The sequence below is a fragment of the Scyliorhinus torazame genome, chromosome 12, assembly GCF_047496885.1.
Source record: "Scyliorhinus torazame isolate Kashiwa2021f chromosome 12, sScyTor2.1, whole genome shotgun sequence".
Taxonomy (NCBI): domain Eukaryota; kingdom Metazoa; phylum Chordata; class Chondrichthyes; order Carcharhiniformes; family Scyliorhinidae; genus Scyliorhinus; species Scyliorhinus torazame.
Window position 1 is genome coordinate 37,006,900 of NC_092718.1, and position 17,910 is coordinate 37,024,809.

General features: G+C 46.0%; 1 protein-coding gene across 3 annotated transcripts in view; it reads right to left on the reverse strand.

The window, feature by feature from the left end:
- galk2 (galactokinase 2) overlaps positions 1 to 17,910 on the reverse strand; it is a 206,237-nt gene that overhangs the window by 12,383 nt on the left and 175,944 nt on the right. For all 3 annotated transcript variants that reach the window (XM_072470681.1, XM_072470683.1, XM_072470682.1), the window contains one exon: positions 1,447 to 1,648. In XM_072470681.1, coding sequence (XP_072326782.1) covers positions 1,447 to 1,648 — 202 coding nt within the window. The remainder of the gene's footprint in view (positions 1 to 1,446; positions 1,649 to 17,910) is intronic.

Consider the following 17,910-nt stretch of genomic DNA (forward strand, 5'->3'; position numbering starts at 1 on the left):
CATCATTGCAAATTTGAGCCAAGGAACCCGTTAACATAAAAGGCATTATGTACACTACTGGAGAGGAGACCTCAGAAACTTGAGAGATATTGCTGGAGGAGCAGTTTTCAGACTGTCTATTTTAAATTGACAAAGGACTCTGCCAAGTTTGGCAGCAACAAAACTTTGGAGAAGGTAAATTAACCCTGTGAAATGTTGGCAAAAAGACATTTGCAATTGACCACTCTTCTTAGTAATTACTTGTGTAAACTTACTTCTTTTCCTTGCATTTAGTCTATAATGAATTAATTTTAAAATAAATTTAGAGTTCCCAATTCATTTTTTTGTCCAATTAAGGGGCAATTTAGCGTGGCCAATTCACCTACCGTGCACATTTTTGGATTGTGGGAGTGGGGCCCACGCAGACACAGGAAGAATGTACAAACTCCACATGGACAGTGATCCGGTGCCGGGATCGAATGGGTCCTCGGCGCCGTTAGGCAGCAGTGTTAACCACTGTGCCACTGTGGTGCCCTAGTCTTTAATATTTAAATAGATATAGCAATCATTACAATTCTAGTTCGCTGATACTTTCCACCAATGTGAATATGATTGGGTTCCCAGGAAGTTCAATGCACAATTTATTACAATTTAGTTATTAATCCTCAGCTATGTCACTTCTGCAAGAACAGAAATCATAGAAAGTGCATTTGGTACAAAATGCATTTTCAGCATAGCTCCTCAGGAACAGGTAGATCCAAAATAGCTGACCTTAATGGACAGTCTTGTGGTCTGCCACCTAGGTTTGCATTTAGTGTTTCCCTGTAACTTACATCACACAACTAACTTCATTGCAATGTTAATGTAAGCCGACTTGTGACACTAATAAAAGATTATTATAAGTAGAGAGGTACAGAGTGTCTTCATGTCAGTGATTAAACTGGATTTTTTTTAAATTATGGAAAAAATGTGATTATGCTTTGAACAAAACAAACTCCCCTATACTTTCCTTCTTAAATATTTTTGGGCAAATGTATTCCACTTAGACTAGCAGTAATAAAGCAGATGGATTCAGAATGTTTAGGATAACTAGTGAAATTTTATCTACCCGAGGCAAACTAAGACACAGCCTGAATACAGAAACCCGTTACTGCTAGTGTTTCTCTTTTCCTGAGCAGTCATTTTATCCAAGAGTTGCTTTAATGCTGACTTCATAATTGAAGTATGGTGGTTGCACAGACATTAAACAGACGTCCTTCTAAGATCATGTTCTGAGTCTTGTGCCCAAATTATTTCTTCAACAAACTGAGATAACTTGAGCCTTTATTTGTGGTTTTGTTAATTGTTGGATATAAACAAAATCCTGTTTTTGTCCTTTATACTATATGGAAAATGTGGCACAAACATTCCTACGTATAACTAACATACAACTAAATTATCCATGTCTTATTTTTTTGGAAAACTTACACACAGATGTCCACCAGCTGATCAAGTTCTGGACAGCTGCACTCATACATATCCCTACAGCTGGCATGGCTTTGATTCATCAGATCTCCCAACAATTGTAATGCATTGGCAGGTGTCTCATCACAAACTGTCTTGAATTGTAGAACTCGTCTGGCTTCGCTATAAACATGCTTAGCGCGTTGGTGAAGTTTAAATGATGTCACTGTGTGGAATAGAAATACATTGTTAATGAACAATGTGGAAAACTTAATTCAAGCAGCAACATGCCCCAAAAAACGTTTTTGATTTCAAACAATTGAAAACATTATTGTGGTTGTTCAAATAATAATTGAAGCTGAATATGGTGACCATAAAAATAAAGCGACACAATCCTTTGCAATTTGATTGTGACTCAGACTGACCGGGATTCTCTTCCAGCTGTGCATTACTCCTGTGAAAAGAATGATTCATTAAAATTTGTTGACTTTTCCCGATCATTTCCCACTGATTCTTATGGTAGATTCCAGGAGTTAAAACTCAGTTATGGCAAACATGATTTTATTACCTTAAATTGAATTCCTCAATGCATCTGAATAACCCATGACAGGGGAACATTTGTGAGGCTGAAGCTGACCAAAGGACATTCATTCAAGTCTCAATGACAACAGTACACTGAGACATGAGCAAAATAGTTATACAGTGCAACATACTGGTAACCACTCTATTCAGTCGTACCTATCAATGTACTACAATGGGAAATAATTCTTTCTGGTTAGACTGTGACTCAGACTGTGACTCAATGTTTATGAAATACTTTATTCTAAAGGGAAAAATCAATTTTGGTTCCCTGAAACACTTCAAATCGTAAAAGGGGTTCTATTCCCAGGGAGATGTGATATGAAATAGAGCGGTGATGTTTGTGTACAGCACTACGTTTGTATTAATCCAAATTCTAGAATGCAGACAGGGCTACACGAACACTGTTTGCTCATCAAAGATATGGGAAGAGAAAAGAGATATGCTTTCAGGGATTTCAAAGGCTTTCAAAGGCTTAAAGATGATATGTGGTTGGCTCGCTGGAGAGACAATTGCAGGTGGAAATCATGCAAAAACAGCTTGGAGCTGAAATTATATATATCCAAGGAAAACGCCTGTTTGTAACTTCAAATGGGGCAGCTCTCACCCTTCTATTTTTCGTACCTGATTATAATCAATGCTTATCTTCCTACTGTTAATTTGGTCATTGGTGGGCTAGCATCGGAAATACCATGAAAGCTGCTGAATGTTTATTAAAAATTGGTTTGTGTTTAAACTCCTGAAAACCTGTCTGACACTATTTGCAATCAGCACATAAACTGTTACATACATATATTGAATTGGCATTTTTATTCTTATACATTTAATAAAGAAACCCTGTTACAATCAACTGAGAAGTGGGGAAACATTGTGAGTCCTTGCACCCATCCTCATCTAATCATAACACTAGTCTGAGTTACGTTTGATTCCTGTCCCACAATATCTGGTGGCCCTATCTACTTGCACAGCAACGAGGACTGGACAACAAATGTAACCATGGCAGTGTCAACCACATTCTGAGAACACATATAAAAAGTAAAGCCTGAACAATAAACTAAATGTAAGCATCTGGAAATTCTATTGTTAATATTAGTGGGTGGATATTTAACATGTTCATATTGACATTTTTCTGATATTTTAACACGGATGTTAAGTTTATTTTATGTGAGAGACAGATCTCACTAAAAAGGAACAGAAGCATGATCTACAAGTTCATTAATTGTTCATTTGCTAATACTGTTAACAGTAATTTCCTGGCTAAGAAGACCAAACAATGCAAGAAAAATGCAGACTCCAATTAAATGCCATCTAATCTGGTGATACTTTCAGAGCACCGACTTATCAACTGCCTGATGAAGCAAATATTCACTTAAGTCATAAAATAGAAAAATGTGAATTTATATACATCCTTTCATGACCATAGGCCATCCCAAATTAAAATCAGAGAATCCCTACAGTGCAGGCCATTCAGCCCATCGTCGGCCCATCGGGTCTGCACCGATCCTCTGAAAGAGCACCCCATTTAGGCCCATTAATCTACAGCTAATTAAGTACTTTTGAAGTGCAGTCACTTTTGCAATGTAGGAAACACCAATTTTCCCAACATCAGCAATGAGATAATGACCAGATAATCTCTTTTTGTCATGTTGATTGAGGGATAAATATTTCCGAGGCCACCCTTACTCTTCTCCATAAGAAAACGTCAATTAAAAGCAAGGCTCAAAGCAACAGTGGAACTGGCAGACAGGAAGCTCACCCGAGTGAATGCAACAGTTTTATTTGAGCTGCTGCTGGCTACATAATTGCTGCACAGTCAGGATTCTTAATACTCCACTCAGAACAATGAAAAATCAGATGTCAACCTTGGCTCAATGGCAGTACTCTTACATCCAAGACAAAAGATTGTGGGTTTAAGTCCCACTTTTTAGTACAACATCTATCTACACGACACATTACTATGCGCAGAATTGCTGGCTTTCAGAGATGGGGGCCAGGTGCTTTCCCATGTGGATATAAAAGAACCACAGCACAATGTTGTAGAGGAGCAGGGCAGTTCTCCCTGGTCAATATTGATTCCTCAACTAACATCATTGCTGTGGCAAATTTATTGCTACATTATAAAAGTGACTACCCTCCAAGATATTTAACTGGCTGTACAGCATTTTGGGAAGTTCGGAGGTCATGTCAGGTGCTAGGTCATTTTTTAATAAGTTGTTGCAGCAGACTCATCACTTTTAGTGTCTGTTGCGATAAACCAATTGAAAAAGCTTTCAGACTTAGTGCACCATCCTGATCACTGCCCCAAACCCCAGAGTAAGAAAATCATGCAGGGAGCTAGTTTTGTTTAGCTAAAATTTTGCTAAAAGTATAAATGACACAAAATCTTTCAATGGTAGAAACTGTATTCCAGATTTGGAAAGATCGCCGATTTATTTTAATCTTAAGATTTAATGGCAGAGCAACAAGGAGCTTAAGTAAAAGTTCAAAATAAGGGTTTCTGGTAACCGAAGATCACAATACTGCCCCAACCTACTAATTTCCCATAAGCAATGTACAGACCAAAGTTCCATCATAGTGATTATGTAAATAATGAAAATATGCACACTGAATTAGATTATAAGCTGCACAGTCCTTGCCAATTATCCTGACTGCAGGCCACACTTATGTGCTGTCTCATCACAAGCAAATCCCACCTCTATGCTAGCCTCTTTTTCAAAGTGTGGGTCGCGACCTGTGGGCAGTTGTCTGGAGGACCGCAGAGTGATCGGTCGCATCATTCCCGCATTTGTCCCAATCGTGGGAGCAGTGCCCAATAGCCTCTACCGGCTTTTACATTGAGAACAGTGGCCACTGCTGCCTTTTAAATGAAATGAGGCTGTATGCAGTCTTCCAGCCAGAAGCGGCAGCAGAGAGATCACGTGCCCAGCACGTACACTTGACGTCAAAGGCCGGCCATGCATGTGCTTTTGGTGCCAAATCACGGAGCAGAGATGTTTCAATTATCCAGCTGATGGCAACATGACTGTGAAGATGAATCATATTCTTAAAAGTAAGAGACAGCCAGAGACTCAAATAGGCAGTGTACCTACTGGTCAAGATCTCACAACATAATCTGCTGGAGAGAGCGGCCCAGGAGAGTCCAGGGTAGGAAAGCACGGTAGCATTGTGCATAGCACAATTGCTTCACAGCTCCAGGGTCCCAGGTTCGATTCCGGCTTGGGTCACTGTCTGTGTGGAGTCTGCCCATCCTCCCAGTGTGTGCATGGGTTTCCTCCGGGTGCTCCGGTTTCCTCCCACAGTCCAAAGATGTACAGGTTAGGTGGATTGGCCATGATAAATTGCCCTTAGTGTTCAAAATTGCCCTTAGTGTTGGGTGGGGTTACTGGGTTATGGGGATAGGGTGGAGGTGTGGGCTTGGGTAGGGTGCTCTTTCAAAGAGCCGGTGCAGACTCGATGGGCTGAATGGCCTCCTTCTGCACTGTAAATTCTATGACTATAATTCTATGAACGGAACGAGCGGTGCTAGTGTTAGTCCGCAGAGCTCCACTGCCTCTGGTTAGCATACAAAGAAGAAACTTAACTCGAGAACAAAGCAGTATAAAGAACTTTTTGCAATTGCTTGAGGATGTGACCAGTAGAGTGGGCAAGGGTGAACCAGTGGATGTTGTGTATCTCAACTTTCTAATGGCTTTTGACAAGGTCCCACACAAGAGATTAGTGAACAAAACTAAAGCTCATGGTATTGGGGGTAACATGGATAGAAAACTGGTTCGCAGACAGGAAGCAGAGGGACTAAACGGGTCCTTTTCAGAGTGGGAGGCAGTGACTAGTGGGGTACCACAGGGTTCAGTGCTAGGACCCCAGCTGTTCGCAATATACATTAATGATTTGGACGAAGGAATTGCATGCAATATCTCCAAATTTGCAGACAACGTTAAGCTGGGTGGCAGCGTGTGCTGTGAGGAAGATGCAGAGAGGCTGCAGGGTGACTTGGATAGGTTGGCTGAATGGGCAAATACTTGGTAAATGCAACATAATGTGGGTAAATGTGAGGCTATCCACTTTGGTGGCAAAAACAGGAAGGCTGATTATTATTTGAATGGTGGCAGTTTAGGAAAAGGGGAAGTGCAACAAGACCTGGGTGTCATTGTGGAACAGTCGCTGAAGGTTGGCATGCAGGTTCAGCAGGCAGTGAGGTAAGTTAATGGCATGCTATCCTTCATAAGCGAGAGGATTTGAGTATAGGAGTAAGGATATCTTGTTGCAATTATACAGGGCCTTGGTGAGGCCACACCTTGAGTATTGTGTGCAGTTTTGGTCTCCTAGTTTGAGGAAGGACATTCTTGCTGTTGAGAGTGTCCAGCGAAGGTTCACCAGACTAATTCCTGGGATGGCAGGACTGACATATGAAGAATGATTGGATCGACTGGGCTTGTGCTCACTGGGGTTTAGAAGAATGAGAGGGGATCTCATAGAAACATATAAAATCCTGATGGGACTAGATGTTCCTGACGTCAACGACATCCAGAACTAAGAGTCACAGCCTATGAATAAGGGGTAAGCCATTCAGGACTGGGATGAGGAAGAACTTCTTCTCTCAGAGAGTTGTGAATTTGTGGAATTCTCTAACACAGAAAGCTGTTGGGGCCAGTTTGTATTCAAGAGGGAGCTGGATGTGGTCCTTGCGGCTAAAGGGATCAAGAGGTATGAAGAGAAAGCGGGAGAGAATACTGAATTTGCATGATTAGCCATTATCATATTGAATGGTGGTGCAGGCTTGAAAGGAGCCGCATGGAGTACTCCTTCACCTATTTCCTATGTTTCTAAAGATGATTTCCTGAGGTATGGTTTTGTCAATTGTGCCAATGCAAATAAGGATGCAAAGCCCATGTGTGGTATATGCAGTGAAGCAATGGCAATTGAAAGGAGAAGTTTCAGATTTTATGAGAAGTGGTGGATGAAAAATTAATTTTGAGGTTGAGACCCCAGAGTCAGTTATTAACTTACAGCTGACTCCAAATTAAAAGACTATGCTGCTATACGGGCAGCATGGTAGCACATGTGGAAAGCACTGTGGCTTCACAGCGCTAGGGTCCCAGGTTCGATTACCCACTGGGTCACTGTCTGTGTGGAGTTTGCACTTTCTCCCCGTGTCTGCGTACGTTTCCTCCGGGTGCTCCGTTTTCCTCCCATAGTCCAAAGACATGCAGGTTAGGTGGATTGGCCATGATAAATTGCCCTCAGTGACCAAAAAGGTTAGGAGGGGTTATTGGGTTACTGGGATAGGGTGGAAGTGAGGGCTTAAGTGGGTCGGTGCAGACCCGATGGGCCAAATGGCCTCCTTCTGCACTGTATGTTCTATGTACCTGACCTGTGATATCACATGAATAATACGCCTGAGGCTATCAGCATTCGGGTGTAGCATCTCTTAGGAATATCCAGTGCTGAGTAAAACAAGCATTTTGTTGCTATTGCCATTCAAAACAAACTACATGTGCAAGGTTGGATTTTCCGTTTTCATAAAGATGGGACAAAGGAACTGGCTAAAGTCTGCACCCTGATGTGCGCATTGCCCTCTCGTCCTTTGAATCTGATTCAAGTGAGATTGTGAGGACCAAGCAGACTCCACTTTCACATTTAAGGTAAGTGAATGTGGCTTGTGTTGAAAGGTTGGCTGGCATGGGTCGCGAAGATCGGCCGGTTGGGAAAGTGGGTCCCGGGGAAAAAGGTTTGAAAACACTACTCTAAATTATGCACAGCATCAGTATCTGAGCTGATGGCCACGGGCGTTAAATTGAGTAATGGTGCTCCCTCATCATCAGTGTCCGGTTGCTGCTCCACCACTGCCTGGCTAGGTGGCCGTTCTTGTCTATTTAAAAGCGAAAAGGGAACTTCCGGGTGCGGCGATGACCAGCTAAGTCGCACGTTTCGGCAGCTCCCGGTGGAGCAGACTTTTGGGCTCTTAATAGGAGCCCCAATGGCAATTTTAACGGCTAAAAACACTGTGCGGTAAACCAGAAGGGAATCCCCCCTGGACACGGATGGAAAAAGGAGAGGAAAGTGGCCGGATTGCAGTGGATCCTCTAGAGCAGCGGCAAGGAAGGCAAGCACAAAGCAAGATGGCGTCGGAAGGTGGCAGTTTAATATGGGGCCCTGACCAACAAGAGTTCCTGCGGCGCTGCGTGGAAGAACTTAAAAAGGAGATGAAGAAGGAGCTGTTGGCCCCGATATTACAGGCGATTGAAGGGCTAAAGGAGGAGCAAAAGACCCAGGAGCAGGAGCTTCGGGTCGTGAAGGCAAAGGCTGCTGAGAATGAGGACGAAATACAGGGCCTGGTGGTGAAGACAGAGATGCACGAGGCACAACACAAAAGGTGTGTGGAAAGGCTGGAGGTGCTGGAGAATAATGCGAGGAGGAAGAATTTAAGGATTCTTGGTCTTCCCGAAGGTGCAGAAGGGGCGGACGTCGGGGCATATGTGAGCACAATGCTTCACTCGTTAATGGGATCGGAGGCCCCGACGGGCCCGTTGGAGGTGGAGGGAGCTTATCGAGTTATGGCGCGAAGACCGAGGGCTGGAGAAATTCCTCGAGCCATAGTGGTGAGATTTCTCCGATATAAGGACAGAGAGATGGTCCTCAGATGGGCAAAGAAAACTCGGAGCAGTAGGTGGGAGAACGCGGTGATCCGCGTATATCAAGATTGGAGTGCGGAGGTGGCGAAAAGGAGGGCAAGCTTTAATCGGGCCAAGGCGGTGCTGCACAAAAGGAAGGTTAAATTTGGAATGCTGCAGCCGGCAAGACTGTGGGTCACACATCAAGGAAAACACCACTACTTTGAAACGGCAGAAGAGGCGTTGACATTTATTGTCGAGGACAAACTGGAATAGGCGGGCTAGAAAAAGAACATTTGGGACAAAGTGGTGGGGTGATTACATGGGGTGAAGGGGGGGGAAAAGGGGGAAGAGATGATTTCCCAAGTTGTTAATCCTGCGACCCTGTAACTTTTCTCTCTTCCCCATGGCGTGGGGGAGGGGGGAGGGAGGATGAGGAGCTGGGGGCGCCGGCCATTGGGGGCGGGGCCAAATGGGAAACACGGGCTTTGTTCCCACGCTATGGTAATCATGGCGGGAACAGGGAAGCAGGAAGGAGGGGGCCTCGCACAGTGGAGGCCGAGGTCACAGGGGGAAGCCGAGGTCGGCCAGAGTTTGCTGACTTCTGGGAGCAACATGGGGGGTGCAATTACGCTAGAAAAGGATCTAGCGGGGGGTTAACTGGGTTGCTGCTGCTGGGGAGAAGGGGGAGCTGGTATGGGGTGGGGTGGTCGGGGCGGGAGGGCGCCGTTGGGGGGGAGATACGGCTACGTGGGAACCGGGTGAGGAGCTGGATTGAAAAAGGAGATGGCTAGTCGACAAAGGGGGGGGGGGTGGTAAAGAGCCCCCCAACCCGGCTGATCACGTGGAATGTGAGAGGGCTGAACGGGCCGATTAAGAGGGCACGGGTACTCGCACACCTAAAGAAACTTAAGGCAGATGTGGTTATGCTGCAGGAGACGCATCTGAAACTGATAGACCAGGTCAGACTATGCAAAGGATGGGTGGGGCAGGTGTTTCATTCGGGGCTAGACGCAAAAAACAGGGGGGTGGCTATATTATTGGGGAAGCGGGTAATGTTTGAGGCAAAGACCATAGTGGCGGATAGTGGGGGCAGATACGTGATGATGAGTGGCAGATTGCAAGGGGAGGCGGTGGTTTTAGTGAACGTATATGCCCCGAACTGGGATGATGCCAATTTTATGAGGCGTATGTTGGGACGCATCCCGGACCTAGAGGCAGGAAAGTTGGTAATGGGTGGAGATTTTAATACGGTGCTGGACCCAGGGCTGGACAGATCGAGGTCCAGGACCGGAAGGAGGCCGGCTGCAGCTAGGGTGCTCAAGGACTTTATGGAGCAGATGGGAGGAGTAGACCCCTGGAGATTTAGTAGACCTAGGAGTAAGGAGTTTTCGTTTTTCTCCTATGTCCACAAAGTTTATTCACGGATAGACTTTTTTGTTTTGGGAAGGGCACTGATCCCGAAGGTGACGGGGCCGGAGTACACGGCTACAGCTATTTCGGACCACGCTCCACATTGGGTGGACCTGGAGATAGGGGAGGAAAAAGAACAGCACCCACCCTGGAGAATGGACATGGGATTATTGGCAGATGAGGGGGGGTGTTTAAGGGTGAGGGGGTGTATTGAAAAGTACTTGGAACTCAATGACAATGTGGAGGTTCAGGTGGGAGTGGTCTGGGAGGCGTTGAAGGCAGTGGTTAGAGGGGAGCTGATATCTATCAGGGCACATAAAGGAAAGCAGGAGGGTAGGGAAAGGGAGCGGTTGTTGAAAGAACTTTTGAGGGTGGACAGACAATATGCGGAGGCACCGGAGGAGGGACTGTACAGGGAAAGGCAAAGGCTACATGTAGAATTTGACTTGTTGACTACGGGTAATGCAGAGGCACAATGGAGGAAGGCACAGGTGTACAGTACGAATATGGGGAGAAGGCGAGCAGGTTGCTGGCCCACCAATTGAGGAAAAGGGAAGTAGCGAGCGAGATAGGGGGGGTGAGAGATGAGGAGGGAGAGATGGAGCAGGGAGCGGAGAGAGTGAATGGAGTGTTCAAGGCATTTTATGAAAGATGATATGAAGCGCAGCCCCCAGAAGGGAAGGAGAGAATGATGTGCTTTCTGGAATTTCCTAAGGTGGAGGAGTAGGAGAGGGCGGGACTGGGAGCACAGATTGAGACGGAGGAAGTAGTGAAAGGGATTGGGAGCATGCAGGCGGGGAAGGCCCCGGGACCAGACGGATTCCCAGTGGAATTTTGTAGGAAATATATGGACTTGCTGGCCTAGCTACTGATGAGAACCTTTAATGAGGCTAGGGAAAGGGGGCAGCTGCCCCCGACTATGTCAGAGGCAACGATATCGCTCCTCCTAAAGAAGGAAAAAGACCCGCTGCAATGCGGGTCCTATAGGCCCATTTCCCTCCTGAATGTGGAATGTGGAACGAGGATAGAGGATTGTGTCCCGGGGGTGGTTCATGAGGACCAAACTGGGTTTGTGAAGGGGAGACAGCTGAACACGAATATACGGAGGCTGCTAGGGGTAATGATGATGCCCCCACCAGAGGGGGAAGCGGAGATAGTGGTGGCGATGGATGCCGAGAAAGCATTTGATAGAGTGGAGTGGGATTATTTGTGGGAGGTGCTGAGGAAATTTGGCTTTGGAGATGGGTATATCGGATGGGTACAGTTGCTGTATAGGGCCCGATGGCGAGCGTGGTCACGAATGGACGGGGATCTGATGATTTTCGGCTCCATAGAGGGACGAGGCAGGGATGTCCTCTGTCCCCGTTATTGTTTGCACTGCCGATTGAGCCCCTGGCCATAGCACTGAGGGGTTCCAGGAAGTGGAGGGGATTACTCAGGGGAGGAGAAGAACACCGGGTATCTCTGTATGCAGATGATTTGTTGTTGTATGTGGCGGACCCGACGGAGGGGATGCCAGAGATAATGCGGATACTTGGGGGGTTTGGGGATTTTTCAGGGTATAAATTGAACATGGGGAAAAGTGAGTTGTTCGTGGTGCATCCAGGGGAGCAGAGCAGGGAAATAGAGGATTTACCGTTGAGGAAGGTAACAAGGGACTTCCGATACTTGGGGATCCAGATAGCCAAGAATTGGGGTACATTACACAGGCTTAATTTAACGCGGTTGGTGGAACAGATGGAGGAGGACTTTAGGAGATGGGACATGGTGTCCCTGTCACTGGCAGGTAGGGTGCAGTCGGTTAAAATGGTGGTCCTCCCGAGATTCCTTTTTGTGTTTCAGTGCCTCCCGGTAGTGGTCACGAAGGCTTTTTTCAAGAGAATCGAGAAGAGTATTATGAGTTTTGTGTGGGCCGGGAAGACACCGAGAGTGAGGAGGGGATTTTTGCAGCGTAGTAGGGACAGGGGGGGGTTGGCACTACCGAGTCTAAACGACTATTACTGGGCCGCCAATATTTCAATGGTGTGTAAGTGGATGGGAGAAGGGGAAGGGAGCGGCGTGGAAGACATTGGAGAGGGCGTCCTGCAGGGGGACTAGCCGACAAGCAATGGTGACGGCACCGTTGCTGTTCTCACCGAAGAAATACACCACAAGCCCGGTGGTGGTGGCTACATTGAAAATTTGGGGGCAGTGGAGACGGCATAGGGGAAAGACGGGAGCCTCGGTGCGGTCCCCGATAAGAAATAACCATAGGTTTGTTCCGGGGAGAATGGATGGGGGATTTGGAGCATGGCAAAGAGCTGGGGTAGTACAATTGAGAGATCTGTTCGTAGATGGGACGTTTGCGAGTCTGGGAGCGCTGACGGAAAAATATGGGCTGCCCCAAGGGAATGCATTTCGGTATATGCAACTGAGGGCTTTCGCGAGGCAACAGGTGAGGGAATTCCCGCAGCTCCCGACGCAGGAGGTGCAGGATAGAGTGATCTCAGAGACACGGGTGGGGGATGGTAAGGCGTCGGACATATATAGGGAAATGAGGGACGAGGGGGAGATCATGGTCGATGAGCTGAAAGGGAAATGGGAAGAAGAACTGGGGGAGGAGATTGAGGAGGGGCTGTGGGCTGATGCCCTACGTAGGGTAAACTCATCGTCCTCGTGTGCCAGGCTAAGCCTGATACAATTTAAGGTGTTACACAGGGCGCATATGACTGGAGCACGGCTCAGTAAATTTTTGGGGGTAGAGGATAGGTATGGGAGATGCTCGAGAAGCCTAGCGAATCACACCCACATGTTCTGGTCATGCCCGGCACTACAGGGGTTCTGGGTGGGGGTGGCAAAGGTGCTTTCGAAGGTGGTGGGGGTCCAGGTCGAACCAAGCTGGGGGTTGGCTATATTCGGGGTTGCAGAAGAGCCGGGAGTACAGGAGGCGAGAGAGGCTGATGTTTTGGCCTTTGCGTCCCTAGTAGCCCGGCGCAGGATATTGCTTATGTGGAAGGAAGCCAAACCCCCGGGTGTGGAGACGTGGATAAACGACATGGCAGGGTTTATAAAGTTAGAACGGATCAAGTTCGTATTAAGGGGTTCGGCTCAAGGGTTCACCAGGCGGTGGCAACCGTTCGTCGACTACCTCACAGAAAGATAGAGGGAATGGAAAAGAAGAAGACAACAGCAGCAACCCAGGGGGGAGGGGGGGGGGGGGGTGGGGGAGGAACTGGACGGACTCTCAGGGATGTCATTGTATATGTATAGACACTTGTTATAGGTACTGTATATTGGATTGTAGCTTTGGAGAGTAACTATTTTTGACAAGGCAGTTGCCACTCAGTTTTGTTTTTGTTTTTGTTTATATATTATTTAGTTATTTGTTTAAAACTGGCCACGGTTATTTATATTGCTTTGTTGTTGGTCAAAAGAAAAACTATGTACTGTTATGTTTGGCCACAAAATTTTGAATAAAATATATTTAAAAAAAAAATAAAAGCAAAAAGGCACAGGGCAAGGTTGCGGTGAGGGAGTGGAGTTGAAAGCAAGAGGTGCATGCTTAATCCATCTGCTCCTTGTAAATCAGAGGAGATTCAGGTATAAGAAAAGGGGTGTGAGGAGGATTAGATACAAGGATACCATTATCTTCCATGGTTTCAGCCCTGCCACTAACATAAACCTTAGGACTTAGAAGCAAGAGTAGGCCATTTGGCCCTTTCAGTGTGCCCTGTCATTCGATAAAATAATGGCTGATCTGGTTGAAATCTCAACTTTACTTTCCTGTCTGCCACCCCCCCCCAATAACCCGCGACTCCCTCGTCTACCAAAAACCTAGCAAACTCAGCCTTGAATAAATTCAAGGACCCAGCCTCCACAGCTCTCTGGGGAAGAGAATTCCACGGAATAACAACCCGCTGAGAGAAGAGATATTCTCCTCATCTGTCTCTGAACAGGAAGACATCTTATTCTCAAACTGTGGCCCTAGTTCCAGTCTCCCCCACAAGAGGAAACATCCTCCTGGTATCCGTCCTGTCAAGTCAATTCAGGATCAAATATGTTTCAATAAGATCACCTTTCATTCTTCTAAACTCCAAAGGGGTATAGGCTGAAATTGTTCAATCTTTCTCCATAAGTCAAGCCTTTCATCCCAAATATGAGTCGAGTGAACCTTCTCGGAGCTGTTTCTAATGCAATTGCACCCTTTCTCAAATAAGACCACCAAATCCTTACATAGTATTGGAGATGTGGTTTCACCAAAGCCCTGTTAGGCTACAGTAACACTTCCCTATTTTTAGATTCTGATCAAAATGAAATCAACAGCAACATTTCATTTGCCTTCCTAATGACATACTGGGCGGGATTCTCCAACCCTCCACGCCGCAATAGCGCTCAGCGCGGGGGCGGAGAAAGGGGCGTCAGACCTGTAATCGTTTTTGACGCCAGTCCCGCAATTCTCCCGGACCAGAGAATCGCCGCCTGTCGTGCGCGCACGGTCGACACAGCGCGGTGTCGGTCGGGGGCCATGGAAAGAGGGTTCACTCAGTTAACAATTTATAAATCCACAGTAAACGTCTTAACAACTATCAACACCAATAATCCCCACAGATACAATATTCTATAAGTTACCCTTAATCTTTCCAACATCCATAAGACAAAAGACCCTTCTTAACACAGAGATCGGGTTTAAATTCTCTACTGAGAGCAGTTATCAATTTGAAATCACCCAAATGATCTGGGACAGTCTTTAGATTGCAGAGAGATCCTTATACAGCTGCTTGCTTTTCCTGCAGCTAGCCAGTTCTCAAAACAACTAAAAACACCCTGTAGCTGCCTGCTCAAAAACAAAAGTGAAAGACAGACAGCCCAGCTCCACCCACACTCTGACATCACTGCAGCTATTCGATAAACACCCATTTCTTAAAGGTATTCGCACATCACACCTTCCAGTCGGGGGACACATCAGCAGTCGAGGGCATTCAGCCGCTGATCTCCGGGTAGGCGTTCTCCAAGGCGGCCTTCAGGACGCGCAACAGCGGAGAATCGCTGAGCAGAAACTTACAGCCAAGTTCCGCACACATGAGTGCGGTCTCAACCGGGACTTTGGATTCACGTCGCATTACATTCACCCCCCACCATCTGGCCTGGGCATGCGAAATCCTACCAACTGATCTGGCTTGAGACAATTCACACCTCTTTAACCTCTGATTATCCCTCTCTCCAGTTACTCTGTCTGGGCATGTAGACTTAATTACCTGCAAAGACTTGCATTCAAGTATCGTTTTGAATCTTTGACTCTGTCTATATATATGTTTCTGGAACCCACCTCTTCATTCACCTGAGAAAGGAACAGTGCTCCAAAAGCTAGTGATTCGAAACAAACCTGTTGGACTTCAACCTGGTGTTCTTACCATAAATTATTAATGATGTGGAGATGCTGGCGTTGGACTGGGGTGAGCACAGTAAGGAATCTTACAACACCAGGTTAAAGTCCAACCGGTTTGGTTCAAACACGAGCTTTCGGAGCACTGCTCCTTCCTCAGGTGAATGAAGAGGTATGTTCCAGAAACATATATCGACAAATTCAAAGATGCAAGACAATGCTTTGAATGTGAGCATTTGCAGTTAATTAAGTGTTCACAGATCCAGAGATAAGGGTAACCCCAGGTTAAAGAGGTGTGAATTGTCTCAAGCCAGGACAGTTGGTAGAATTTCGCAAGCCCAGGCCAGATGGCGGGGGGTGAATGTAATGCGACATGAATCCAAGGTCCCGGTTGAGGCCGCACTCATATGTGCGGAACTTGGCTATATGTTTCTGCTCAGCGATTCTGCGCTGTTGCGCGTCCTGAAGGCCGCCTTGGAGAATGCTTAGCCGGAGATCAAAAGCTGAATGCCCTCGATTGCTGAAGTGTTCCCCGACTGGAAGGGAACATTCCTGCCTGGTGATTGTCGCACAATGTCCGTTCATTCGTTGTCGCAGCGTCTGCATGGTCTCGCCAATGTACCATGCTCGGGACATCCTTTCCTGCAGTATATGAGGTAGACAACATTGGCCGAGTCGCAAGAGTATGTACCGCGTACCTGGTGGGTGGTGTTCTCACGTGTAATGGTGGTATCAATGTCGATGATCTGGCACATCTTTCAGAGATTGCCATGGCAGGGTTGTGTAGTGTTGTGGTCGCTGTTCTGAAGGCTGGATAGTTTGCTGCAAACAATGGTTTGTTTGAGGTTGCACGGTTGTTCGAAGGGACACAACCGACAGAGTACCCTTTGTCGTCCAGTACTTTCCCGGAGCGGAGAAACTACAACATCTTCTTCGCAGCCTTCAACACGTCTTCAATGAAGATGAACATCTTGCCAAGGTCACCCCACACCCTCACGACAAACCCCTCATCTATGGAATCAATCTAGTGAATCGCCTCTGAACTGCCTCCAATGCCACTACATCTTTCCTCAAATAAGAGGAACAAAACCATGCACAATACTCCACGTGCGGTCTCACCAATGCCTTGTATAGCTGCAACAACACTTCCAGACCTTTATACTCAATTCCTTTTGGTATAAATGGCAACATCCGTTTGCTTTCCTTATTACCTGCTGTACCAGCATGTTCGTTTTCTGTGACTCATGCACAAGGACACACAAACCTCTTTGCATCAGACTGGCACTCCAAAGTCTCTCCCCATTTAGATAATATGTTGCCTTCCCATTTTTTCGACCAAAATGCATGACCTCACACTTATCCGCGTTAAACTCCGTCTGCCACATTTTGGCCCACTCTCCTAACCTAGCGATATCCATTTGTACGGTTCTTATTTCCTCATTACAACTTACTGTCCCACCTATTTTTGTGTCACCTGTGAATTTGGCTATAGAACCTTCTATCCATGTATCCAAGTGGTTAATATAGATTGTAAATAGCTGGGGCCCAAGGACCGAGCCCTGTGGCACCCCACTAGTTACATCTCACCAACCAGAAAAAGAGCCATTTATCCCGACTCTCTGTCGCCTGTCCATCAGCCAGTCTTCTATCCAAGCTAATAAATTGATACTAATACCATGTGATCTCACCTTTTGAATTAACCTCCTGTGCGGCACCTTATCAAACACCTTCTGGAAGATGTAGATATTCTACATCTACAGGATCTCCATTATCCACTTTGTTTCATCTTTGAAGAAATTTAGCAAATTAGTCAAACTTACTTGCCCTTCATAAAACCATGTTGACTCTGATGGGTAGCGCTTTGGCTTTCCAAATGTCCTAATATTACTTCCTTGATAATTGTTTCTAACAATTTTTCCAGTAACAGATGTTAAACTAACTGGTCTGTAATTTCTCACATTCTGCCTTCCTCCATTTATGAATAAGGATTAGCATTTTTCCAATCCACTGGAACCTTTCTCTGTGTCCAGGGAATTTTGGAATATTGTAACCAATGGATCCACTATCTCCGCTGCCACTTCCTTTGACACCCTAGGATGTAGGCTTTCAGGCCTGTATGCCCTCAATCCCAAGAGTTTGTTGAGTCCCATTTCCCTATTGATGGTGTTTGTTCCAAGTTCTACCCGTTCTATTACCTCTGAATTGCCCGTTGCTATAGGAATGATACTATTGTCCTCCACTGTGAAAACTTGAGGCAAAGTATTGATTTAACATTTCCGCCATTTCTGTGTTCCCCACTATTAACTCACCAGTTTCCAAGGGACCAACATTCTCCTTAGCGACTCTCTTTTCTTTTACGTACCTGTAGAAGCTTTTGCTATCCTTTTTGATATTCTGTACGAGTTTTTTTTCTTAATTTACCTTAGCTCTTTATTAATTTTTTAGCATCCCTTTGTTAATGTTTGAAAATGTCCCAATCTTCCAGCCTGCCACAGGCCACTGCAATATGATATACCTTACAAA